Source organism: Penicillium griseofulvum (genome assembly GCF_001561935.1).
Source record: "Penicillium griseofulvum strain PG3 chromosome Unknown contig_80, whole genome shotgun sequence".
Lineage (NCBI taxonomy): Eukaryota > Fungi > Ascomycota > Eurotiomycetes > Eurotiales > Aspergillaceae > Penicillium > Penicillium griseofulvum.
In genome coordinates this window covers 2,554,598-2,580,304 of record NW_024467471.1, presented here as the reverse complement: position 1 = coordinate 2,580,304, position 25,707 = coordinate 2,554,598, and the positions used below count along the sequence as shown (strand labels likewise).

The following is a 25,707-nucleotide window of genomic DNA, read 5'->3' as shown; positions in this document are numbered from 1 at the left end:
GCAAGAATATAACCAATGTCACATTTCGAGAAAGCATCGTATGCTATGAACGGCAATGTACGTATAACTATGTAAGGCTGGAGGACGTTTGCATCGGAGCCATCTCAGCCACCATTAAAGGCTTATGACAAGCGGGATATCAAATTCCAAGTAAAGTAATCTTTTCATGTCGTGAAGGCAAAAAGAAAATCGTAAAACCAATGAGAACATAAACAAAAAACGTACTGTCCAATAAGACATTTCATCACTCATCGTCAAACTGGTCTGCCCAAGTTCCAGTGATGGGTGAAAACGTCGAATCCAATTTATCCATAGCTGTTTGTGACTTGGAGGATGTAGAAGTTTTTGCCTCGGCTTTAGTCTCGGCCTTAGCCTTGGTCTCAGGTTTAGCCTGAGGCTCAGCCTTAGCCTTAGTCTCCGTAGACACAGGTTTAGTTTCAGTCTTAGGTCCCTCAGGCAGAGCCGGGAATGCACTCTTATCATCCAACTCCGGCGCAGCAGGGGTCGGTGCAAATATACTGTCAGATAGGCCCTTGCGTGGCCGATCTCCCTGCGGGGCACGCGGGGAACGCGGAGATCCACGATCACGGCCACCTCGACCGCGTCCACGACCCCGACCACCAGAATGATCCGCATCTTCTGAACGGGGTTCTTCAAAGTCTCGTCGCACAGCGCCAGACACGCCACCATGCATACCGCGTCGGAACTGACTACCCCCACCGCGGGGATCATAATCTTCCTCCCGTTTCTGCGAGTCCCACTCACGTCCCGTCTGAGCCTTGAGCTTCCGCTGTCTGTTTTTCTCACGTTCGGAATCCATCACGCGGCGGTGCGCGAGTTCCTCGCGACGTTTCTTCGCCGCCTCCTGCTCGCGCTCCATGAATGATGCCTGATCGGCTTCGGCACGAGCATGCGCCGCAGCCTTCTTTACTGCGTTCTCCTTGGCTGTAGCAATGCGTTTGGATAATTCCTCCTCCGTGAGTTTGGGCTAGGAAACAATAATTAGCCGTATACTCTCGCTATAGTAGTAAGAGAAAGACTACACACCTTTCTCAGACCACCAGTGGCACTCCGATCGCCACGAACAGCTGGCACACGTTGGGCGTCGGCGCCGTTGGTCACATCTTCACCATTACCCTCTTCGACAGGACTGGTCTGCTCTTTAGGCTCAACGGGCTTCTCAGGCTTCGAAGCAACCTCGCGCGCATCCGCAGGCGCATTGGCGGTCTTCTTGCGCGGAGAGCTTTCTGACCGTTTTTGCTCTTCCCGTCCACCGCGCCCTTTGCCCCGACGTCGTCGGCCTCGTTCTCCGCGGCCCCGCTGAGGAGTCTCCCCACGTGCACTTGGCTGCTCCGGAGCTCGCTTCTCGGGTACCTGTGTCTCCTGTGTCTCCTGTGGCTCGGGCTCTGGTTCTGGCTCTGGCTTGGGGGTGGCGATCTCTGTCTGTTCTTGCTGCTGTTCCGTGGAGATAGGGATAATCTCATCGTCGAATAGGTCGTCGGCGCCGCGGGTTTGTGCGAACTCGTCCATATCTGGGTCTGCCATTGTGACTGGGCGGGAGAAATGTGCTAATAGGTCGGGCGGCTAGGCTGTGAACTGGAAACACGAGGTACACGGGATTGTCGCCGGTATATACGCGATTCGAGGGGTAGCTTCGGTGGGGGGCGTCAAATGATGATTCGTGTGTGGGATAGTGGATGGCGTATGTATTGTTGTCTTTCAAAATTTGCAATGATTCATAAAAAAGACATACATAAAGGAGAAACGATTAGCTGGTATAGTGGTCACACAGCTCAACTGATCTGCACCCCAGCCGGGGCAGCCTATTAGGCGGTGTGCCATTGCTGCGGAGCGTGTTGTTTTGCCGTTGAGTCCAGTCTGTTTTCTGCCGATATGACGTCCGAGGTTCCAGATTGTTTACATCTTTATGAACGAAATCGGATTAATCAAATCTGACAACCCTCCAATGGCATTTCAGGTAATTGGAAGAAGAGCTATACAAAAAAAAAAAAGCGGTAGGCAAGCCTAAATACACTGCCAAGCGTTCTCATCGGTGTAGTTTCCAGGACCCCTGAATACATTACGTCGAGGCCAGCGACAGTGCTTACGCTTGTACTCGACCTTAGAGCCAGCGCCGGCAGAGAACTTGGCCCCGCGAACAGTCTCTGGTGCTTTGCCTTCCTCAACCCACTGAACCATGGCCATAAGCACATTGTCCTCGGGATTTGTCCCATCGTAACTACGGAATCCCTGACCAATGCCATAGGCACCATCACCGCCACCGCAATGACCCATACCGCTGATTGGGAAGAAGCGGTAAAACTCATCCAACTTGGAGGGAGGGAGTTGCATGGTGTTTGAAACGTGGGCGTAGTACATCTTAGAGTCCTCGGAGCTAATCAGTTCGTCTTGGAGACCGTGGTAGTGCAGGATTTTGCCGCCGGCCTTTTTGAATGGAGAGATATCGCCGTCCCAGGTTTGAATGTTGTAAGGGTTCTGGGCCAGAGCGGCGGCAGCATCTTTCACTGTGAAGTTGGCCCCGCTCCAGGACGGATCGTCGTAGACGACGTAACGGAACCAGTCTTCGCCGTATGGGAATGGTTGGCCATTGTACATTATAGGTGCGGCGAGCATCTCGGAGCCAGGTTGCATGCGTGGGTATAGCAGAGTCCCATCAATGCCATAGAATGGTGATAACACTTTATTGGCGGTGTTGACTTGGGTGCTTGTGAGACATCCTGTTTTCTTTGAGGCGCTGGAGTCGCAGGTCAATGTTTCCAAGATAGGGCGGCAGAGATCGGGATCTTCGATGATTCCGTCTTTGGCGCCATCAATGGTATCACATTGGCGGATGATCTCTTCGTGGACGATCTTCCATTCAGCCGTGGAGAGAAATGTGTCGGAAGTTGGCGAGCCAGTAACAGAATAGAAGTTTGAGCTCCATGAAAATAGGTTGATCAGGTTGATCGCAGGGGCACCAGCAACCACCCCGTCAAAGTCATTGGGGTATTTCTGAACAGACTTCCAACCTTGGCGGCCACCAGTTGAACATCCGAGGTAGTAGCTCTTTTTGTAGCCCTCCTCGTAGAATTGTTTGGTGAGCTCCTTGCCTACTACAACTCCAGTGTGAACAGAACGGTATGCATAATCTTTGACTACCTCAGGGCTGTGGTAGAAAGGCTTTCCGGAGGTACCATTATGTCCATTGTTGGCTCCAACGGTAGCAAACCCTAGATGTGCGGTGTATGCGAGGTCATAGTATTGAATACCTGAAAGCAGTTTAGCAGGACTCAAGATCCGAGATTTAGGGACGAGACTTACATCCCGAGATACCGCCATTGCCGGTGCTCAAGAAACGGCCCTTATATTCACGAGGGAACCAAGCCTCGAGCGTGATCTCGCTGCTGTCCGAGGTCGACACGGCCATGGCGATTCGGCACAGGTCTACCGAGACAGCCTGATCCGATGTACCGCAGCTAGGCGGGTTATCTGCCAAGGACAGATTGGTACCCCCCTGCACAAACTCGGCAAAGTTGACTTTGACATTGGGAATGTCGATTTGATCACCGAACTTGACACATTTTGACTGGAATGCATCCTCGCTGGCCAGAGCAAGCGAACCGCCCAGGGCCGCAAACAAGGGCAATGCATAAAGACGAGTCATATTGGGGAGAGACCCTCAGAATATTAATCAGATCCTGTATAAAGTGTATAGATTCGAGGACAATGTGACGGCTGCAGGCCAATGGCCTTTAATAGCTGAGTATTTACTCCGAGGTATGGTTCTTGATCTCATGGCGGTATCAAACACGTATTATTATGGCACATGAAACGGCAAATCGATTTGCCGTAGAATGAGTCCTGCAGATCTGTGACGAAAAGGCTAGAATGTCCGAAGTTTGGCCGGATACTAGTAGTGGGGTTCCAATAGAAGGAGGGCGAATAGGCAACACCATGATGCGGAGATGATCGTAAAAGAGACAAGTGGCCGAGTGTTGCAAAGCTTAGAAGGAAAAGGAGAAATGAGTGGGGGAGGGAAAGTCGAAATTGACTGGAATTCCCCCATTTCCTCGAGTCAGAGGGAAATCCGGGGATCTCCACAGTTCCACATTCTGGCTGTTAGAATCGGCACTTGGTGTATTTGAAGTATTAAAGGTGTAATGGATTAACCCTGGAGATATTCCCATCTTGTGCTTTTAAATTTATAGTATTGTTGTACATTTCAGCTCTTCAATGTTTAAAGCTCCACATAGAGACTCCTCCCGATCTGCGTCCGATCGTAGCTATAACCCCACCGGAGCTATGTGATCCCTAACGGCTATTAAGGCTTAATACATATGACGCCAGTGACAATAATACGCTCCGATTGTTGTGATCTTTTCCAAGTTCAATTAAATCTTCTTATGTGATCACGCCGGTGAGCCTTCCTTGGAAGGTTCACTCGTAGCCTCGTAGGCAGCGTAGGCAGGCCTGAATCACTGTATGTGTTACAGACTCAACGCAAACCCGCCATCAGGTGATGAATTGTCATTAATTACTTAATATGGAGCTTCCAAGGTTGCTAGGACAGGCTGGAAGTAAGAACACATAATCATGAGTCGAAATGAGCCATCTCCCGGAGAGATCAAGTCTCCGTCTGGGTTGATTACGGGGCAAGATCTACCCCGATTGGCCAAACATCCCCACTTAGCATCTAAATCGGATGAACAAAGGACGTGATATTATCAATCTGCTGCAATATGTCCGAAAGTAAACATTTAAATAGCGTGGGTAATGCACTTGTAGTATATACTTCACTCCTATCCTTCTATCTGTCTCCCATTCCCTTGTTACCCCAAAAAGACCATCTTCCACACAATGTCCTCCTCAGACAGCCTCCTGAAAATCGCAAACCAAGTTCGCGCACATGCTTTGAAAACATTCAGCGTGACTGCCCACCCTGACGAGGTCCTCCAAATCCCCTCACGAGAAGAAGGGCGGTTCATTCGAATTCACGCCTACAACACGCTCCACAGGAGTACCCCAGCCCCCGTTCTCGTCAACTTCCACGGAAGCGGCTTCGTGAACCCTTTACACGGGAGTGACGATGAGTTTTGCAAATTCATCGCCAAGAAAACCGGATTCGCGGTGTTAGACTGCGCCTATCGGCTAGCACCGGAGAATAAATTCCCAGCTGCAGTCCACGACGCCGAAGATGCGGTGCAATGGATTCTTTCGCAGCCAGAAAAGTTCGATGCATCCCAGCTATCAACTTCTGGATTTAGTGCTGGAGGAATTTTGTCTCTAGTTCTTAGCTCGGTGGTCTTTCCACATGGGACATTCAAAAATGTCCTCGCCGCATATCCTCCAACAGATGCGGCCCAAAGTGCCGTAGAGAAGATTGCACCTGATATGTCGAGGGATCTTGCCCCTGTCGAGCTGCTGGATACATTTATCCAATGCTATTTTTCAGCACCCGAGGAAGCGAGGAACGTGCTTGCTTCACCGGCGTTTATACCGGCTGAAATGTTCTCCGATAGGACTTTTCTTGCTACTGCAGCTTGTGATCGGCTCTGCCTTGAGGGAGAGGCGCTTGGGAATAAGATCAAAGGTGCGAACAAACATGTTGAGATGCATCGGTACGATGGTTGTGAACATGCGTTCGACAAAGCGTACGAGAAAGGCTCTGTCCAGGAACGAGCGAAGGATGACCTCTACAAAAGGATGGCCTTGTTCCTAACGGAATGATTTGTTTGTCTGTTTGCATTACACACCTAAAGCTGGCATATTTTGACTCTCCATAACGAGGACCGTTCGAATATATATTTTATCCTTCACTGCCAGTCAATCATTCTTTTAGATGTAGTGCCATAATTACAACAGGAATTATGCGCAGAAATCGCCAGTCAATAAAGATCATCAACTTTTCTGGTACTAGTGTATACATAATATTTTCGACGAATTGGCGCTAGACAAGAATCCGCAATTTCTTCCGAATGGAATTGGATTTCCTCGAGACATAATCAAACCAGACAGTTCACAAATGGCAGGCTAATTTTCTCTTGGATCTCTTTGAATGCCTGAAGTAACTTTTCCTCCTCAAACTTCTTAGCAACCAGCTGCAAAGAAACAGGTGCATCCGTTTGCTTTACTGGGTCATAATGCTCATATGCCCAGCTATCGAATTCGTTTTTCGGAGTGTAAGTAGTGTCCTTGGCATCTCTATCAGGATCCACCTTGGTGACGGGGAACACAAGCGCTGGATAATCAAGAAGATTGAATAACGAAGTGTAACCCCAGTATCTCGAAGTGTCGTGAAGGGGGGCGGGCGTGGGGAATGCGGGACAGAGTATAACATCCATTTCGGGCGCAACATTATTCCACTCTGTAGTTGAGCCAAGTTAGATTACATTCAGAAATCTATAATGAATGATCGATATACTAACCTTGCAAATAACCATAGCGGAACGCCTCCCGTTTTCCAGTCCAATCCCACAAGCCCTGATGGGTAAGTTCTTCAATGCCAGGGGTATCCCGCAAAGTCCAAGCAGTGAGCGGCGTAAATGGTTCACCAGAGGCCTCGACATTCCTGGCAAATGCCTTTCCGCCATCTGGAGCATAAAGTCGGGTCTATATATTTTCATTGGTTAGTTCAGGTCATATGATCATTGAAGTGATACCACTTACAAGAATCTCGAGAGCCTCCTTTTGTTGATACGCTTTCCATTCAATAACCTCGATATTATCCACCAATTTAAGACGCTCAACCACTTCCTTCAATGCTCTTGTCACTGCCGGTGCGGGAGTAACGACATCATCTGTCCACATCACACCGACTGTTAACTTCTTGTTATCCACGTGAATGTGCTTCTCCTGGTCTCTCCAGGGAATTGGAAGCATCATGGAGTCTGTGGTCCAAGGCTTTGATTCGATTATCGTCTTCATGAAGAGTTCAATACCGCCAATTGTTGGTGAAAGAGGCCCAAGCGTTCCCATAATTGCCTCACATCCGAGAAGATAGGAAGCGCATCCGATTAGTGGTAGTCGACCAGTTGATGGCTTCAGGCCGTAAAGGCCACAATTGGCGGCGGGGGAGCGAATACTACCACCTGGTTCCATTGTCAGCAACGAGAAAATCAATTCAGAGAATCTGGCAACATACCAATGTCGGAGCCAATTCCAAGAGGGCTGCCATAGAGGGCTTGTAAAGCTGACTCTCCACCAGAAGAACCACCTGCTGTAAGAGCGGTGTTATGTGGGTTGGTGGTGGTACCGGTGATATTGCTGCGAGTTTCAAGAGCCATCTACCCCGAAACAAAGTCATTAGTTATGAATCACCATAGGAAATTCAGATGTTCTAACCAGTCCTTGTGGCTCGGTTGTTCTTGCATAAACAACTGCACCAGCATCCAAGAGGATTTTCACAATGTTCGCATCATCTTTGCCGACCTGGTCGAGGCAAGCGACGAATCCAGCAGCCAGGTCTCGTCCCTTGAGGCCTACATGTGCCTTGACGCTAATTGGTAAACCGTGAAGCGGACCAGAAGGCTTTCCGTGCTTTGCAAGATAATCATCGAGCTCTTTGGCTCGGGCAATGGCACGGTCGGGGAGAAGCTCGTAAATGCAGTTGGTCTAAACAGAGAGGTAATTAGAATCCAAAATTATAGGTATTGGCAGCCTGTCGCATTACTTACTAGCTTCTGGGCGATCGCGGCCCGCCGAAGAAAGGCATTTGTTACCGCGATTGCAGTTAGTTTACCCGTTGCAAGGGAAGCCACCAATGTCTCAGCGGAGCTCTCTGTGATCGTGATCTCTGTCTGCGACAGATGCTTTCTGGGGAAATCGATCACCCGGCCAGTATGTGTATCGCGAAGAGCAGCGATGGCGGGGTCAACCTGCTTTATGGAACGATCCCGCACAGCCTGGACCTGGAGGGCCGACTCTTGCCAGGAGGGTTTCTGCTCAGTTACGGTCATTTCTCAGCTGAGGTTAGGTGGATTCAGGTACGGGTTGAATGAAGTTCTGTGGAATGCAGCGCTGTGTCTAAAGTAGCCGGGAATCGGTCCATAATCTCTCACGCAAGCTACTCGATCTGCGAAAGGGAATCCATTTATTGGCCCCAATGTTGCACTTTGAGTTGCACGGCTGCAGTAGTCTCGAGCGGTCTATGTATCCACCATGCGGCACAGAGACAACCCTGTAAACCCCTTTATAACGAGTTAAAATATAATAATATAGTAGCCAAGTCCAATACATTATATATGTGCAGTATATCTGACTTACAGATTCGCACTCTACAAGAGGTCCTAATATCAGTCTGTTTCAATAATTATACCTTTATCGCCAAGAGTATTATATAGGAGGATTAATGAATGAACTAATTGCTAATGGGAAATGTTCACGATAAATTAATTGGGGGACCACTTTTGAACAGGCTAAGTAGTACATACTCGTGCTTAGTATAGACGGGGTTTATTGTACTCCGTACTCCGTACTTTCGATTGCTATTGTCTCTGCACTAACAAAAGAATCGTCAGACTAAATTAGCGCCATCCCGTCAAAGGCCCGAATAGCGGGCCGCGGATCTGCGAGCGCCACCTTGAGAGTTTCAAGTCAGCACTATTTCATGCAATCGATTCCTTTTATACTAGTGCCAATAGAACATGACAGGGATTCCTTTTAATGGCCCCATTCTGCAGGTTTCGATCCGAACATCCCTAAAAATTGACTTTGTCGATGGCTACTATCGAAAATGTTAGCAACATATTTATCCAGAAGCAGGGGTAGTGGTCTTCATATAACCAGTTGGTGTCTTGACGCGTGAGAAGGAGGGGTTCTAATTCCTGCCACCCATGACCGACCTTCACGAAGATTTCGGACCAGCACTATGGGTGGTGAACACAATTTTCATTATACTGGCCACTCTGGCCGTTGTTGCCCGCTTTGCCGCTCGACGACTGCGGAAGTTGTCTCTCGGCGCAGATGACTGGATTATCTGCGTAGCCCTTTTCTGGGACTGGATACTATACGGGATATTCGTGGGATGTTCGTGTACCGCCATCAGGACTTTCCTGCCAAACAAATTACAGTTCTAATACTAATGAGCTCACAGGTCGAATTAATGGCCTCGGCAAACACCGAGCAACACTCTCACAAGAAAACATCGCTATATTCTCGGAACTTCTCTACTTCTTCCAGATTTTCTACGTTCTTGGTCCCCCGAGTGTGAAGCTAGCACTGCTTTTTCTATACCGACGGATTTTTGAGCATTCGACCTTCCTGCGAATCATCGACGGCACGATCGTTCTCATTTCTATATGGGCAATTGTTATGGTTTTCCTAGCCATTTTCAATTGTCATCCGATCAGCGCCTTCTGGACAATGCAAGGCACTTGCTTTAATTTCAAGCAATTTGCCATCGGCTACGCAATCGTAAATATCATCACTGATTTTGCGGTTTGGTTGATGCCGATTCCCAGAGTGTGGAAGATCCAGCTTCCGAGACCACAGAAGATTGCTCTATCCCTGATTTTCGCTTTGGGTCTTTTGTATGGATATCTTTTCGTTTCTGTCACACGTACAGATAAATACCAATATCATGTCCTGCTAACACATCATTCTCTCTCAGTGATTGCGCTGCAGCTATGGCCCGTCTCCTACTTTCAATGCTTGTCTTGGGCGAGTACGACTCCACATGGTACTACGCGAAGGGATACATGTGGTCCATTATTGAAGTCTCAACGGGCATTGTCTGTACATGTCTACCAACGATGCGGGTACTCTTGAAGACAGCTTTCGGTGGCGCCTTTTCAAGAATGTTCGGCATGTCCAGCGGGAAGGCCAGCCATCCGCCGTCAAGCAACACGCCATGGTCTAGAACAAAAGAGTACTATAACAATGTTGGGGAGTCAAACGCGGTGGAGGTGGTTTCCTATCCCCACCATACAAACAATGTTTCGGAATTGCATGATACAGACTGGGATGCGAGCTCACAGCGGATTTTGGTGACCGAGGAAGTAAACATTGAGCTTCAGCCAGTCAAACAGAGGGCACCTGTCAAGGTAACTCAATCCACTGACTTGAATAGAGTATAGAACAATATATCCTACTCCAATATCTTGCTGGTGGGATAGATTTGCTTGGAAACTTTTGCCATACATTCATGACTATGATGGTCGGGGTGGATCGAACGTGCATTTCAACGATCGATAAACAAGGATGAACACATGATTCACAAGACGTCAACGTCAAGTGGTACAAGAATTGTAGTTGTGAGAACACGAAACGAAAAGCCAACAAATGGCAGATGAGATCTGGAACGTAGATGCAGACAGTACGCGAAATGGCCGTATAGTCGAGTTGCGACAAGCCAACAGGCATGTAGAATTGATAATCCTTAACGCCTATGGATGATGATCAGTAACAAGCAAGTGAAATGTGTGAACAGTGGTATTTCTCAACATTTCTAACATCCATCGATGTTGCATTTCCTCAAGGCGTTTCATCATTTCCATTACTTTCTCTTTCATCGAGTCAACAGTCTCTCTCTCCTTCAATAAAATCAATCCACTTTCTCGCAACTGGCGGCTCCTGTTGTCCAGCTTCTTTGCCTCGTCACGATAAAGCTTGGCTCGCGCTGGGGTGGACAGGTCTCGTTGAATCGCGCGTAGTCGGCGTTGCAAAGCCGGTGCTATCGCGTTTTCGATTTCTACCCGCTGTTTCCAATCTTTAAACTGGCTCTCCCAGATGGTGGATCTGGCGTTTACGATTTCCATCTGCTCTCTAATGACAGCGAGTGCTCGGCGGACCACCCATAGACGGTACTGGAAACGAATGTTTTTTAACCACGCAATCACGCCCCACATAATAGGAATGTCAATCATCGGTAAGAGAAGAAAGAAAACGATGCCGTTCATGATGGGCAGTTCGAAATTTGAAGTAACAGAGATGGGAAAGTGGGAAAGTGAGAAAGTGAGAAACTCGATGTAAATAAGAGACACCGTGAATGTCGAACCGTGGTTGGGAACTTTGACGCCTGGCAACATAAATGGAAAGAGCTCCTGGTCTCTTTCCTGTTCAAGTATTTAATTTTGTCGCACTGATGTCGACACTTGATCCATGCTGGCTAGGCAACTACGGGTGTCAACCGTTTGTTTTTGTGCAAGAACACCGACGGTATGCTTATAGCCCTGACTCTTGAACGCGTCTTGCCTAGAGTTGGCCCTGGTGGGTTCAAATTATAGGATCTTAACAACAGAGCCGCACTCTAAAACGGGTGTTTCGGCCCGAGACACGGCCCGAGACACGGCATGCACAGATAGGGGACTCGAGGGGCTTCCATGCCAACGAAGCTATCGAGTCTTAACAAGGGATTGCAAAACCTATCACTATCACATTGTTTCTGAATATCTACTATTCGGGGGCCAAGCTCTTAATAGAGAGCGATGTATACAAGCCCATTGACCAATAAGACACCCGCCCCATAGAGCAGACCCCACAATCTCCACAGCCCCTTCGGAGATTCCTCCGAAATCCCCGAGCACGTCAGCACGTCAGTCAACAATTTCTCTAAAAACCTCAGATCATTTCTCGACATTACACTATGTCTGCAGATGAGACTGTGAGAGAACCTGTATCTGAGCAGACGCCCCTCCTTGGGGATGTACCCGATGGGGATGCCAATGGGAACACCCCACTACCCCAGGAACACAGTACCAAGGAGCTAATTTGGATTCTCGGGAGTATCTGGCTCGGTGTCTTCCTGGCTGCTCTCGGTATGCACTCCGTTGACGATGCCCGAGAACAAGATTAACATTAACTTCCGTTATAGATACAACAATCGTCGCGACGCTCTCCGCGCCCATCTCTTCGTCTTTCAACTCATTCTCACTGCTCTCGTGGCTAGCAACTTCTTATCTGATCTCCAATGCCGCCTGCCAGCCTCTCAGTGGCCGACTGACTGATATTTACTCTCGTCGCTGGGGCCTTGTGTTCTCCAACGTTGTTTTCGCCCTTGGAAACTTGATCTGTGGCCTGGCAAACGCGCAATGGGTTATCATCCTTGGTCGCGTTGTGGCAGGTATCGGAGGAGGCGGTCTTACCGCGATCTCGACCTTCGTCACTTCAGACCTGATCCCTCTCCGGAAGCGAGGCATCTGGCAGGGTATCGGAAATATCTGCTACGGTGCTGGCATGGGACTTGGAGGCGTGTTTGGCGGGTGGATCAACGACACTATGGGATGGAGATGGGCGTTTTTGCTCCAGGTTCCCTTCCTGGTCATCTCGTGCATTCTAGTCGCAGTTAAAGTCGACATTCCCGTGAAAGAGTCGGATACCGCACGCATCAAGCGCGTCGACTTCCTCGGCGCTATCACTTTGGTACTGACACTGGTCACATTGTTGCTTGGCCTCAACACCGGTGGAAACCAGGTGCCCTGGAATCACCCACTGGTGATAGCATCGCTAGCTGCGTCCGTTATCTTCCTGGGTCTGTTTATCTATGTGGAAGCTGAGATTGCTTCTGAGCCTGTCATTCCCGTGCGCCTTCTCCTGGACCGCACCGTCGCAGCTGCTTGTCTGACCAATTGGTTCAGCACCATGGCCGTATTCGGCCTCCTCTTCTACCTGCCGGTATACTTCCAGGTGCAGGGACTGTCTTCGACTGCTGCCGGTGCACGATTAATTCCGCAGGCGATCGGCACCTCGATCGGCTCTTTGGGATCGGGCTTCATCATGCGCGCCAGCGGCCGGTATGCACCTCTCAATTATGTTGTCATAACAATTCAGGTTCTCTCCGCTGGGCTTATCTGCACCTTGAATCTCTACACGCCCGTGGGACTACCGTTCCTCTATTTCTTCCTGGGCGGTGCATCCTACGGTAGCATGCTAACCATCACCTTGGTGGCGCTCATTTCTGCTGTCGACCACCAGCACCATGCGGTTGTGACATCTGCCTCGTATGCTTTCCGCAGTACAGGAAGTACTCTTGGTATCACGATCGCTTCGGCTGTCTTCCAGAACACCCTGAAGCTCGGGCTTTGGTCTCGATTGGGTGAACGCGATGATGCCAAGGAACTGATCGGACGGCTTCGAGATAGCTTGGATGAGATTTGGAAGCTACCTGCAGACTTGACGACCGGAGTGCTCGATGCATACATGGACTCCTTGCGGGCTGTGTTCGTGACATTGTTGGGCGTGGCTGTGCTGGGGGCATTCACGAGCCTTGCCATGAGAGAGCACAAGCTGCACAACAACCTGGCCCGACGATAGATTGGGTATTCAATTCGGGCATGTAAAAATGTTGGAGTATTCGTTGTATAGATCGGCATATGTATATACACAGAGCCTAGGCAGGAGCCCACCTAAGTCGCGGAGGCGTGGGATTCTCATTTCAATCTTGAACTGGCATAAATTGAGCGACCTAGCAGGAATTGATGTACATGATCAAATCAATGGCCATGGTACAAGTATATGAAGTTATACGAAGCGTACGTATGTTGGACGATCTTAGGCATTGACCGCCTCCAGCTAAGAACGGAAGTGCCCAAAACACTCGCCAATCAACCTGAGCTCTTCCTGTACGGACCCGTCTTTAACCGCCATAGACCCTCGAAATAGCATTTGCTTCTCTGTCATTGGTGGATGTCCCACACGAGAGGATCCAAAATGGATCTCGGCATTTTTTCGCTGTTCAGCAACTTGTTCATTTGGTTCATTTAACGGGTGTGGCAAAGACGTGGCAACGGATCCAGACAGCTCAACGACCTCACCGCTCGAAACCGGTTGATCGCCGTTGCACGAAATAAAGCGACCTCGATTTCAATCCCGAGTTGCATGATTGGATTCTGATCAGGCCACTATCAGATAACTTATCTCTACAGGAGTACGAAAGTCCCCAATTGATCTTGTTATATCGCCTCTCGACCTCGATTCTTTCCTATACCTTTTCCTACCAAATTCCATCCATTCGATCACTTTATCCTCATACATTTTAGCCTGTCTTATTGGTTGCATTGGCATGGCAGTTGAATCTCCATCTAATATCTCACCAGTTATTAAAGGCTGTGGCATTACAAAGGGAACATCGTCAAGTGACATGGAGATAGATGGAGTCTGTGATGAGACGGTGATTGGAAACAAAGCGGTGGAAAATGCGACACCATCGCAACTTCGGCGCCGCCGTTTGCTCTTGTCGACAGATAGCGCTTTCGCCAGCACCGTCCTCCCGTCCCTCGTTCAGAACCCATACGTCGAACTCCGTCTGATCACAGACGAACCCTCCGCTTTGCTCACGGGCACCAACAAAATCCCGCATTATATGGACACGGTCGACAGCCAAACATTCGATAAGAAAACCTGCGCGCGGAAATGGCTTAAGGCAAAGACGGCGGAGCTATGCGAATGGGCCGATATGCTCTTGGTTGCGCCCATCGATGCTGGAACGTTGGGAGCAATGTTGGCCGGCTTGACGAATACCTTGACGTTGGCGCTCCTTCGTGGCTGGGTCTCAGATAAACCTGTGGTTCTAATTCCAGGAATGACAGTATCGGAATGGGAACACCCACTCAGCACCCGACAACTCGATGAAATCAGTCGTCATTGGCCTTGGATTCGCACTGTAAAGCCTGTGCTCTGGAAGTCAAACGGGCCCGAAGACCTGACGATACTACCATGGGATGGTCTGAAGGAGTTACACCAGACACTGGAGACAACATTAAAATTACCGCCGTGGGCAGCTACACTGTCCAACACAGCGACCACTCACGGGGCCACCGTCCCAGCTAAGACTACGTCGAAATCTACATCTGGAAGTGCCACCGGCTCCACGCCACAAACGAAACATACAGGCAATGCCGATTTTTTACCACTGGAAATTTGGCTGAATGTCTTTGAGGATCAACTGAGAGACTGGGAAACAGCGAAAGCCGTGGGTATTCCAACTCATCTTCCTGTCCCTCAAGAATGGCAGAGTCATCTACCGAAAATGTCCACTACAGCCTCGCTCGAGTATACCATATTGCGAGGATCCTTTGCTGCAATCAAAAAGCGTATTGATGCGCTACCTCGTTGGAAACCTCTTTCCGATCTCGCTTGCCACCTCATTGTCAAATTCTCTCGCACCGACATCCTTTCCTATCTCACCGAAAACCACCTTGACCTCCTCTGGACAACCTCTCGACTCACAAATATTCCATACCGAGCATCCGCAATCTACGGTAACCCGAAAGTATTGACATGGTGGCGTGATGCACCCGCTCTCCCAAACAAAGAGTACATGGCCGATGCCATGGATGGCGCATCCCGAGCCGGTTTCGTCGACGTACTAGATTGGTGGCTCCACTCGGGTCTCCCACTACGATACAGCGAGCGTGCTCTGGAAGCCGCCAGCGCTGAAGGTCGAGTCGCTGTACTCGATTGGTGGAAAACCGCCTCGGACAACGCCCCAAAGTCCAACCCCTTACCCCTTAAAGTCGGCAAATCCGTACTGCTCGCCGCGCAATCGGGCCGCACAGCGTCCCTTGCTTGGTGGGATGCCTCTGGAATTCCTTATAGCCACGCCGAGAACGTTGCCCGCATCGCGAGCACACATGGTCATGTCCATGTCCTTGAGTTCTGGTATAAACTCAAGGGCCCAAAGATGATCTTCGATAACCAGGTACTGGTGGGTCCTACGAAGAATGGCCACGACCACGTTCTGCAGTGGTGGAAAAGCTGCGGTCTGCGGGTTGAATTTAAGACCTGTGATATTGAGGAAGCGCTTGAAGACGCTGATCCGAGCTCTGGCGCTGAGGGTCGTGTTCGACGTTGGTGGGAACGGAATGGGCTCAATCTTGGAGTTGGTACGAGTGAGTGGATGAGATCGAAGGTTCTGTGAGAATTCATTTTGCATGACTGCATGGTTGGCTTGCGGTTTTGGTCTTTTGGCGTCTTGGGAAGGGATCTTTCCTTTCTGTTCGGTTGCGTTTTGTTCTTTTTCATATCATGACTCCAGATGACCACTCACAATACCCATTTGAATATTCACAATATCATTTTCATCGCGCGTTAGAGCTTCGAAGAAGCTCTACAAGGAATATATCTTGTCTGCGTGATTCAAATTGAATCCACTTTGTACATATCTTTTGGTGCCAGGAATCAATTTTAACTTAATTATCGAGAGAAATATATGTTGAAGTGCGAAAATACTTGCTCCATATCCAGACCTTAGAACCTAAAGATCTTGGATTGGCCCCCGGAATTGCTGAGTCAAGGGCCGTAGCTCTCCACCCAGTAAATCGCAACCATCCGACCTCCAACCTAACCAAATATTTGCCAAACAATTCTGCCGATGCTGGCACGCTGGGCGCTACGACGCACCCTGCGCGATTCAAAGCCAAGAGCAATATCAACCTACACGCGACAGCCATCGAGTTTTTATAACAACATCCCGTCAAATGACATCAATGGCCTTCACAGGATCACAAGAAAGAGACCGAACATCAATCAAAATGTACGATCAAATATTCAATCACGAAGTATAATGATGGATTCTATTCCAACCTTTGCTATACCACCTCTCATGTTCATCGGGCTCCTACTTGGTCTATGGACCTGGAAATGCTTCTGGATCATTGTCATGCAAAACAAGCTCCTCTACCTATCTTGGTTACCTCCATTCACGAGGTCTGATGCCATTTCAGACCACGAGGCCGAGTGCAGACCAGTGCGGTGGGAGGAGAAGCAAATTCGCAGTTTAGATGGGACCAAATTGGCTGTTTGTGAGGGCCACATTCCGGTTCCTCATATGGACGATGGCCTTTGGAAAACTAAAGATCAGGGGAAACTGACCCTCAAACGCAAAAAGTCCATTGTGATCTGCTACTTCCAGGGCAATGGTGGATCAACCCCTATGCGATTGCCTCTTCTTTCTCACGTCTTGCGCGCAATTGCGGAGACGTCACAATCAACTTCATCTCCTATATCTGAATCCCAAGTCTCTCAATATACCATCGCTGCTCTATCATACCGCGGCTACTGGACATCGTCTGGTCGCGCCACACAGTCCGGCATTGAGATGGATGCTCAGGCATTCTTGAATTGGGTTTCGGAAACATATGCGACCCCAGAAAACGATCTTGAGATTGTAATTTGGGGACACAGTCTGGGTGCTGCTATTGCAAGCTCAGCAGTATGTACCTATATTGCCCGCCAACACGAGGGACAAACCTCAAACACAAGCAGTCACAAGCCCCTGGCGCCTATTACCAGGCTCATTTTGGAAGCGCCAACATCCAGCATTAAAGATATGCTCATCAGCCTATATCCTCAGAAATGGCTCCCCTACAGGTATCTTTGGCCGTTCTCCTGGAATACCTGGGATATCAAGGCGAAGATGAAACAAATGACTACATGGAGAGACCAGCCTGGATCTCAAATCGCCGACTCTGGCGCTACGCCAACACCTCGCTCACTTCCGCCGATTTTCCTTATATCTGCCGAGAAAGATGAAGTCATCCCATCATATGTACCAGACCAATTAGAACAACACGCCAAATCCCTCGGCTTGCAGATGGAGCGAAAAGATGTTCTAGGCGCTATGCATATAGAAGCACCACTAAAACTGGATGGCAGGAAGGCACTGGTGCAATTTATCCTGAACGGCGCAACCGCGCCCAGGACATAAACTAATAAAATAGGTACATAGATGAAATATAATTTACTCCCATTTCTCAATACGTACATGCTTAACCTCAGCACCCTTCATCAAAGCCTGAGTCTTCCTAAACTCCTTCGAAACCTCCGACCCAGCAAAATCAAAATGATCCTGCACTTGATTCCACCCACTGAAAAGAACAAACTCCTCATCATCACCCTCTTTATCGATACGCCACGCACCACACGAAGTAAACGGCGCCGTGGAGGCATTCAAATCAGCCACTCCGGCCTTGAAAACAGCGTCGAATTCATCCTTCTTGTTCGCCTCGACAAAGCATCGCGTTATAGCGATAACAGGTGCATCCAGTGGGATTTTGGATGTAGATGGCTGTTCATTGGGTTAGACTATTTTCAGTAACACAACGAATTACCAAGTTCATTATCAAGAAAAACTCACATCAAGATCCAAGTGGAACATCCAGCTATTAGCAAAATTCTCTTTCACGCTCGCGTACAGGTTCTTATTTTCTTCGGATGACCACTGGCCTCCGTCATGTTTGTCGATAGAGTCCCACCCGCCCAGTAGATAGAAGAATTCTGGGTCTTCAATTTGGCGGAGGTATGTGACTTTATGGCCTGAGTATTCTGATATTGTCTTCTGGACTTGTAGGGCAGTGCTTTTGGCGGATGGGGAGGGGTCTTGCGCTTTTTGGCGGAGGAGGGCGAGTTCGGTTACCGGCATTTTATGTTTTTGAATAGATGATCTATTTTGGTGTAAGGAATATGTACAGATTGCCTGAAATTATTGGGGTACGTTGTTTTATAGGTCTCCTTGTCTAGTCCGTCGGGGTTCCCGCGAAAGAGGCCGAAAAGAGAGCGAGGGGGCGGGGGCGCTTAGCTAGCAGGCGTCTTCGAGTTAGTTCTCGGCGGTATTTGACTAATCATTAATTTCATGTGTTTCATGTGTTTCATAGAAAGGGTGCTGTTGGATTTATCAATGGATTGGAATGTTGGGGTTTAGGGTTACAAGTTAGGGATTCTTTCATACGAAGCCAGTATATATCTTTGCCCCGGATGTTAAGGAAGGGATCACCGAATTGCGTGCAATAAATTGAATTTCCAATTGATTTAAGAATATACACCCAAGACGCCAATGATCAAAATGGATATTCACCTTTCAGTAACACGATAGCCAATAGCTTTGGGTATACCGATCAAGCACCAGACCAGACAATGTACGAGAACCAAAACCGCAAAACGCAAGAGTACAAAACATCCGAAATTCATCTTTGTAATCGCATGGATCAAACCTCTTTCCTGTGGGGACATTAATAAGATGAGACGTGATAAGAGGGTGGGGAGTGACGTACCAGGTATGTTCGGTCTTCTCAATGCCCGGGGTCTTAATAGCATTCTTGTCTCCAAAAGGATTATCTTCATCATCCTCTTCTTCCGACTCACTCTCGCTCTCAAAGATTTGGCGTGAGTGTTGCGACGAAGATGCAAGAGGCAGACTATCAGGACGATTTGGCCGTGGCGGCTTTGGAGGATTGATATTAAGCCCCGCAAGGCCGTCATGCAGGTCGTCGTCAAGTCCAAGTCCATGTCTTTGCTTCCAATTGCCATCCAAAATCTCGTCCTCACTATCACTGTCATAATCCACGCTCTTGTCTAGCACCTCGAATGCCATCAATGCATCTACCAGCTCATCGTTTGCATGGATCAAGCCACCCAGGAACTCTTCGGTTTCTATGTACTGAATATATCGAAGAATCCCATGACGAAGCTGCTTGCATGTCTCGAATCGGTGGATACATTCCGCATCCTCACTCACTCGGTGCGTCTCGCGATTGACAAGTTTAAGGGCATTTAACAGGTTGGTGCTAGCAACGGAGGAGGCAGCAAGTGCCTGCAAGATCTCCGGGCGCTCCTTTTCCAAATCAAACCTCTTGCTGCTAATTGATAGTTTCTTATCCTTCTTGACTTTCTTGGGCTTCTGTTTGGGGCTGGTCAGCAAAGTGGCTGGTCCACTGCCTCCTGACACAGATACAACATGACCCATCGGGGGCTCGTTTGCATGTGCAGCCGATCCCTCGCGGAGAACCTTGGCTTTTGCCTGCGTCGCAGGCTGCTTTCGCTTGGGAACTTGTTTGTATAGTGCTGTGACCTTCGCCATACCAGGGGTATCCTTATAAGTTGTCGCCCATTGTCCAAAAATCTGTTTGCATTTCTGTTTCACGAGTGGATCTGAAACGGAATCAGTAGCTGCGATTCGCAGACGTTCGAGCAATGCCTCGTCGGCGAAATCGCGGAGGAAGCGCTCTCCTGCATTTTGAACCAGGAAGTCGAGAATAGTAAGCGCGCGAAGTTGTCGATGGATGTTTCCATATTTTCTGGACTGGTCAGGCGGATTTTTCAGCTCGTTAATAGTCGTAGACTCACAGCTTCTTGCGAAGAGCCCGACTTGCTTCCATCGGGCCACTGGCCTGGATGCGAACTACTTCCACCAGATCGACAATACCGCTGGAGTCTTCCACCTCATATTGTTCGCTCGTAAGGACTTCGATTTGTACGGTCACTGCCGAATATGGTTTCTATTGAAAGCCCCATCAGTCGGGGCCGGAAGGTGTATGATCTAAACGCAATAACTTACGGAGGATTGGAACATTCTGGCCTAGTCAAAAGGATAACCTCTGTAGTAGTGTGTACTTGGTCTGAGTAGGAAACGGTGTTGGGAGTTGAAGATTTCGTTCCTGGAATCGAACAGCCCACAATCACCCCGCGTTGCGATGTCGGTATAGAGATAACCCCGCACGGCGTTTACACAAAGGTTTCGCAATAATTTGGTTATATATGGAGTATCGGTAGTGATGGGATACAGATTGATTCGCTAGAAAAATAGGAAAAGAGATTAACCGAGTGAAATCCAACATAAGGTTTCAAAGAGCTTTCGCGATACCTTCACGTGGTGTCGGTGACGTCGGAGGCCCCAGGGGTGTCTTGGCGTTAATCTGATAAGCGCAATGAAGGTGCGGCGAGCGCAGAAAGAATATGTAGTCAGCTCCTAATTTGTTTAAGGGTCTAAATTTCAAATGGGCCTTGTTACAGGGGAAGAGAAGAGCCGAAACAATGAGACAGTTTAAGCTTATCGGCTCCTCGTGACCATTTCGGCCCAAAGGGGATTAGGGCGGGGGAATTTTGCCTGAGGCCAACTATGAGAAGGAGGCCGCGAATGACGACTTCAGCAAACCAATCTATTAGCCAATAAGACCTCGAGAAAGAGTAGTCAATTCTGGCTACATTTCTTGCCAGTTGATTTCGGATGAAGCTTTCTGCACACCGAGCAGATCCATCTCCACGTTCCTATTTGTTACGCGTACTGTCCCGCTTCGTGGTCTGCTCCACCCTCATTCTCGTCGTCAGCGTGGCTCTGAAATCCCGCTCTCGTCTCTCCCTCCTTCTCCCCCACTTCTCCTCCAACCATCCTACAGCCATGTCTTACCAACAGGAACGTTATATTGCCGAATTGGCCGTCCAGCGGGCATGCCTCCTCACACAGAAGGTCTTCTTCGAGAAGGCTAAGGGCACAGTCTCCAAGGACGACAAGTCCCCCGTTACCATTGGCGACTTCGGTGCTCAAGCCCTGATCATCTCAGCCATCCGCAAGAACTTCCCTAATGATGAGATCGTTGCCGAAGAGGAGGCCAGCACCCTACGTGAGGACAAGGACCTCAGCGCTGAGATCTGGCGCTTGGTCAAGGACATCAAGCTGGATGATGCAGAGAGTGACAATATTCTGGGTGGACCCCTCACCAGTGAGCAGAGCATGCTGGACATTATTGATAGCGGCAACAGTGCCGGTGGACCTAAGGGCCGCATCTGGGCCCTTGATCCCATCGACGGCACCAAGGGCTTCCTCCGTGGCGGCCAGTACGCCGTCTGTCTTGGTCTGATGGTTGACGGTGACGTTAAGGTCGGTGCTATTGGTACTCCTAACCTTCCCGTCGATGATGCTGCCCCCATTGATGCCAGCACCGGTGTCCAGCAGTCTGCGACTGCCGGCAACGGTGTCCTGTTCTCCGCTATCCTGGGTGAGGGTGCCACCAGCCGTCCTCTGACCAGTGGTACTCTTGCTGCCAGCAAGCCCATCTCCATGCGCCCCGTATCCAAGATCTCCGACGCTGTCTTCTGTGAAGGTGTTGAGGCTGCTCACTCCGCCCAGGGTGATAACGCTGCCGTTGCTCAGCTTCTTGGCATTACCGCCCCTAGCGTGCGACTGGACTCGCAGGCCAAGTACTGCTCCATTGCCCGTGGTGCCGGTGACGTCTACCTACGTCTCCCCGTCAAGAAGGACTACCAGGAGAAGATCTGGGATCACGCCGCTGGTGACTTGATTGTGCGCGAGGCTGGTGGCCAGGTGACTGACATCTACGGAAACCGCTTGGATTTCAGCAAGGGCCGGACCTTGGCTGTCAACAAGGGTGTCGTTGCTGCTCCCAAGGCCCACCAGGACCAGGTCATTGATGCCGTCAAGACCGTTCTGAAGTTGTAATTGGGTTATGATTTTTAATTTCGTCGCCTCTTCCACTGCACCTGAGCTCCCGGGGAGCAGAATCAGTTTGAAGTAGATTTGTGATACCATCGCTTGTGAGAGGAATAAAAAAAATACATATATGACGATAAGAGTACAAACCACGGAACCAAACACAAAATGTCCCGCGTAGTTGAAAAGAAATGCGCCTCCAGTCTATTTGATCTTCTTCGCCTTGAGCTTGATAGTCTCTCCGTTGACGAAGATACCCTTGCCCTTGTATGGCTCGGGGCGTCTCCATTCTCTGATCTCGGCTGCGAATTGGGTCACAACCCGCTTATCGACACCCTCCAACAGGATTCTGGTAGGCTGCGGTGTGCTCGCGGTAACGCCCTGGGGGATACCTAGTTCAATTGGGTGGGAGAAGCCGACCTTAAGGGAAACGAACTTTTGGCCGGGGTAGGTGGCTTTGACAGTGGATGCCTTGTCCTCGATGGTCGCCCTGTAACCGACACCAACCATACTCAAGACACAGACGTGGCCTTCGGAGACACCGAGGATGTGATTCTGGAGGAGCGCGCGAATGGTTCCTGGATAGAAAAACAAACTGTTAGACAATGCCTTGCTGTGACTGGACCGCCGCGGAGAAAAGTCAGGAGAACATACCCCACATAGCACGCTGGTGAGGGACCTCCTGGTCCAGGATTGACAAGGTAGCCTTCTGGCCTGTCTCATCGGTGGTGATGTTGACGAACGAGGGAATGCTCAGGCTCATCTCGCCTGTGGATCGGAGTAGTTAGCGTCCATTGACCGGACGACATCTCAGGAACGGCAAATTACCTTTAGGCCCCTTAATCTCAGCAATAAACTTGGGGATGTCCTTTCCTCGTGTCCGGGTCACAGTCGCCGGAAGATCGATAAGCTTAAATGACACCTCCGGGGGGATGGAGAGTGCGGCACCTCCGACTCGGGACTGCGCTGGGGATGTGGTTGAGAAGCATTGTGTGCGGGGGGAGAAGGCGGGAGCGAGGAAGACGGGTAGGGAGCCGCGCTGGAAGGGCTCTCGAAGAAGCTGGCGGGCGCAGCGTTGGGGTATGGAGCACGACATTTTGATTTGCGCGTGTTCGTCGGATGCTGAGTTGCGGACTTTGGATTTTGTTCGCAAATGGGTTACCTCAATGGGTTTAGCGTGCACGTGACTATCTATATAATTTGCTCCTTTTTGTGTATTTCGAACATCATGATCTCAATATCATCAAATATGCTCTCGACTGCGGAGATGATCAAATATTCGAGTTTATTGCGTCCAGAAATTGACTTTATATTAGACACTTCTTGTTGTTAGATGCCTCTACTGTCAAAAGTTGCTAAACTCGGGACCAGTAAATTCAGCTCTCGACGCCTATTCCGATTCTTTCTTGCACCACCAAGTCAAGGAAAACAACGAAGAAACACAATTCATCCAAATACAAGCAGCTACGCCTTTTGACACTGGCATTCTTCGAATTCACATCGACCAGGCTCCATAACTCTAGCCACACCACCAACTCAACAACATCAACGTCCAACTCGTTCCCAATGGACTCTTCCTCGGTGTTCAATCAAGTTATCCTTCCGATTGAAAGACATGGCGCATGCAGGGCAATCGAATGACCGCGGATTCACATGCTGCGTATCGATATGACGCATCAACGCTGGTTTTCCGGAGAACGGATTGGGGTATGTACAGTCCTTCCAATGGCATTCAAAGGATCTTTGTGGTTTCCTAAAATAAATGGAATGGTATTAGTGACTATTAGATTCTGATGGTGGATCAGAAGGTTGCTCACTCTTGTTTCTGCTGCCGTCCTCGGTTACGACCAGAATATCCCTTCCCCTTGGTAGAGCTATCGCTGGTAGCTCTGACCTTGGATGTCAATTGACCAGACGAAGTAGATGCTGGTGAAGTGGCACCGGCAATGACGTGCCTAGGGCCAGCATGGCCTGCTGGGGCCATGGTTGCACACCCATCATTAGATCGAGATTGGTGCATGACATTGTGAGTGAAGCGACACCGATCGGAACAAGAAGACAAAGTCGAAGATGCAGGGAAGCTAGATGTAACGGATTCATTGGGGTCTGTATATAGATGGGGATTCTCAGATACCAGAGATGGCTCCGCCAGTATGGAGGTCGATGATTGATAGGCAAGAGGGACATGGGGGGAACAGTTGATGCGACTTATGGCCCAGTCAATGCAGTCATAAACATCTGACGCCTGCAAATGATCAACGTGGGTGAAAGAAGGCGATGCCATACTAGAAGACTATAGAAGAAATAGAATCAAATGTTTTGAGCATTCTAGTGTGGAGGAAAAGGTTTATATAACACTCTCTGCGTCTATTACTAACTAGCAGTCATTCTCTAACTATAGTCAGTCAAAACCCCCCAAAGGGCCTTGGCTACCCAAGTAGTTTAGTAGTTATGCAAGATGGCGCTTAACTTCTCACCTGGCATTTATATTGGACTAATAATTCCTTGGCAATGCAAGGCCGACCTAGGATATGCCCGGGTGAATGTAACCCTTCATCACGTGGTAGCCCTTTTTATAGATGACCTACATATATGTATACAACTGTACGTAGCCGGAGAGCTCGCTTAATAGTACGATTACTACCCACTACTATGAACTTCACCCCGCAACCTTGAAATGACGATCAAGGTCCCTAGTCTGGCCCATATGTAGATTCGCTTTTGCTGGTCCGTCTTCCCATAGGGCTGCTTCAGGAGATGATAATGATAATGTTGTCCGTGATTACGACTGTTGCTTGTCGCATTTCTTACACGTGTTGCATCTGCTATCTATCATTTACAACATATTCGTATATACATTTTTCGTATAGTATCGCTATAGTGCATTCAATACAAAGTATGTAAACAACAATAATATCATTCTCTCAAACGCAAGGAACCCGGTCTACCAGTTGCCCTGTGTCTAAGCATATGGAATCCCTGAGTAAAAAGAAAAAGTCATTGCGCAGATTGACCAGCGATCAGAACGGCACGCCGGGTCTACACAATATGGAAGGCAGGCAACACGAAGGCAAGCAGGTTGAGGGATAAGAGATACACCGCAGACTATCAACCCGCTAGACTAACATGTCCACCGTACCTTGTAGGAATAAAGCAGTCAACAATCTATTAGACATCAATAGTGGATGAATTTGTGTAGTTTTATCTCGTATAGTGATGAAACGGCTAGTTGGTAATGGAGAGTCCATATAAATCCTATATTAAATCACCCTCTAACTCTTAACCATTTAGTAACGACTGTTTCACTATTTGAAGAGAAAAATCAGAATACAAGAAATCAACCAGCCCTGAGTGTTGAGGGGTTATTCTCTAAAAGTAAGGGCAGAGTGAGGGCGCGGACGAAATAAATTTGTTGTCAAGTCTCACTTTCTAAACAAGTCATCTTTCTATCCTTTACCACTCTCCCCACATCTTCCTCTATCACTCTCCCCATATCTTCCTACACCCATTCATCTCATACACTATACACGAGCGATAATATTACAGGCTAG

The 25,707-nt window shown here is 49.0% G+C and overlaps 12 protein-coding genes across 12 annotated transcripts; 6 read left to right on the top strand and 6 right to left on the bottom strand.

Moving 5' to 3' along the window:
- Positions 1-244: 244 nt before the first annotated feature.
- PGRI_019650 (uncharacterized protein) lies at positions 245-1,545 on the bottom strand (the record flags this gene model as incomplete). The annotated part of the gene is made up of 2 exons (XM_040789678.1): positions 245-988; positions 1,048-1,545. The coding sequence occupies 2 exons, from the start codon at positions 1,543-1,545 to the stop codon at positions 245-247; spliced, it is 1,242 nt and encodes a 413-aa protein (XP_040646631.1).
- Positions 1,546-2,025: 480 nt separating this feature from the next.
- faeB-2 (putative feruloyl esterase) lies at positions 2,026-3,664 on the bottom strand (the record flags this gene model as incomplete). The annotated part of the gene is made up of 2 exons (XM_040789677.1): positions 2,026-3,269; positions 3,322-3,664. The coding sequence occupies 2 exons, from the start codon at positions 3,662-3,664 to the stop codon at positions 2,026-2,028; spliced, it is 1,587 nt and encodes a 528-aa protein (XP_040646630.1).
- A 1,193-nt stretch (positions 3,665-4,857) lies between these two features.
- Positions 4,858-5,727, top strand: PGRI_019630 (Alpha/beta hydrolase fold-3; the record flags this gene model as incomplete). Its single annotated transcript, XM_040789676.1, has 1 exon — positions 4,858-5,727. The coding sequence occupies one exon, from the start codon at positions 4,858-4,860 to the stop codon at positions 5,725-5,727; it is 870 nt and encodes a 289-aa protein (XP_040646629.1).
- A 275-nt stretch (positions 5,728-6,002) lies between these two features.
- On the bottom strand, positions 6,003-7,955 carry PGRI_019620 (Amidase; the record flags this gene model as incomplete). Its single annotated transcript, XM_040789675.1, has 6 exons — positions 6,003-6,364; positions 6,426-6,609; positions 6,667-7,088; positions 7,142-7,283; positions 7,342-7,611; positions 7,674-7,955. The coding sequence occupies 6 exons, from the start codon at positions 7,953-7,955 to the stop codon at positions 6,003-6,005; spliced, it is 1,662 nt and encodes a 553-aa protein (XP_040646628.1).
- An 876-nt stretch (positions 7,956-8,831) lies between these two features.
- Positions 8,832-10,073, top strand: PGRI_019610 (uncharacterized protein; the record flags this gene model as incomplete). The annotated part of the gene is made up of 3 exons (XM_040789674.1): positions 8,832-9,024; positions 9,092-9,527; positions 9,608-10,073. The coding sequence occupies 3 exons, from the start codon at positions 8,832-8,834 to the stop codon at positions 10,071-10,073; spliced, it is 1,095 nt and encodes a 364-aa protein (XP_040646627.1).
- Positions 10,074-11,581: 1,508 nt separating this feature from the next.
- Positions 11,582-13,248, top strand: PGRI_019600 (Major facilitator superfamily domain, general substrate transporter; the record flags this gene model as incomplete). The annotated part of the gene is made up of 2 exons (XM_040789673.1): positions 11,582-11,753; positions 11,810-13,248. The coding sequence occupies 2 exons, from the start codon at positions 11,582-11,584 to the stop codon at positions 13,246-13,248; spliced, it is 1,611 nt and encodes a 536-aa protein (XP_040646626.1).
- Positions 13,249-14,074: 826 nt separating this feature from the next.
- On the top strand, positions 14,075-15,853 carry PGRI_019590 (uncharacterized protein; the record flags this gene model as incomplete). Its single annotated transcript, XM_040789672.1, has 1 exon — positions 14,075-15,853. One exon carries the CDS (start codon positions 14,075-14,077, stop codon positions 15,851-15,853), a length of 1,779 nt encoding a protein of 592 aa, XP_040646625.1.
- A 453-nt stretch (positions 15,854-16,306) lies between these two features.
- On the top strand, positions 16,307-17,641 carry PGRI_019580 (uncharacterized protein; the record flags this gene model as incomplete). The annotated part of the gene is made up of 1 exon (XM_040789671.1): positions 16,307-17,641. One exon carries the CDS (start codon positions 16,307-16,309, stop codon positions 17,639-17,641), a length of 1,335 nt encoding a protein of 444 aa, XP_040646624.1.
- A 33-nt stretch (positions 17,642-17,674) lies between these two features.
- On the bottom strand, positions 17,675-18,355 carry PGRI_019570 (uncharacterized protein; the record flags this gene model as incomplete). The annotated part of the gene is made up of 2 exons (XM_040789670.1): positions 17,675-18,001; positions 18,071-18,355. The coding sequence occupies 2 exons, from the start codon at positions 18,353-18,355 to the stop codon at positions 17,675-17,677; spliced, it is 612 nt and encodes a 203-aa protein (XP_040646623.1).
- A 562-nt stretch (positions 18,356-18,917) lies between these two features.
- Positions 18,918-20,281, bottom strand: PGRI_019560 (LSB5 family protein; the record flags this gene model as incomplete). The annotated part of the gene is made up of 4 exons (XM_040789669.1): positions 18,918-18,930; positions 18,984-20,006; positions 20,056-20,207; positions 20,267-20,281. 4 exons carry the CDS (start codon positions 20,279-20,281, stop codon positions 18,918-18,920), a joined length of 1,203 nt encoding a protein of 400 aa, XP_040646622.1.
- Positions 20,282-20,935: 654 nt separating this feature from the next.
- On the top strand, positions 20,936-22,165 carry PGRI_019550 (3'(2'),5'-bisphosphate nucleotidase; the record flags this gene model as incomplete). Its single annotated transcript, XM_040789668.1, has 1 exon — positions 20,936-22,165. The coding sequence occupies one exon, from the start codon at positions 20,936-20,938 to the stop codon at positions 22,163-22,165; it is 1,230 nt and encodes a 409-aa protein (XP_040646621.1).
- Positions 22,166-22,360: 195 nt separating this feature from the next.
- PGRI_019540 (mitochondrial 54S ribosomal protein uL6m) lies at positions 22,361-23,252 on the bottom strand (the record flags this gene model as incomplete). Its single annotated transcript, XM_040789667.1, has 3 exons — positions 22,361-22,734; positions 22,811-22,924; positions 22,985-23,252. 3 exons carry the CDS (start codon positions 23,250-23,252, stop codon positions 22,361-22,363), a joined length of 756 nt encoding a protein of 251 aa, XP_040646620.1.
- Between the last annotated feature and the right edge of the window lie 2,455 nt (positions 23,253-25,707).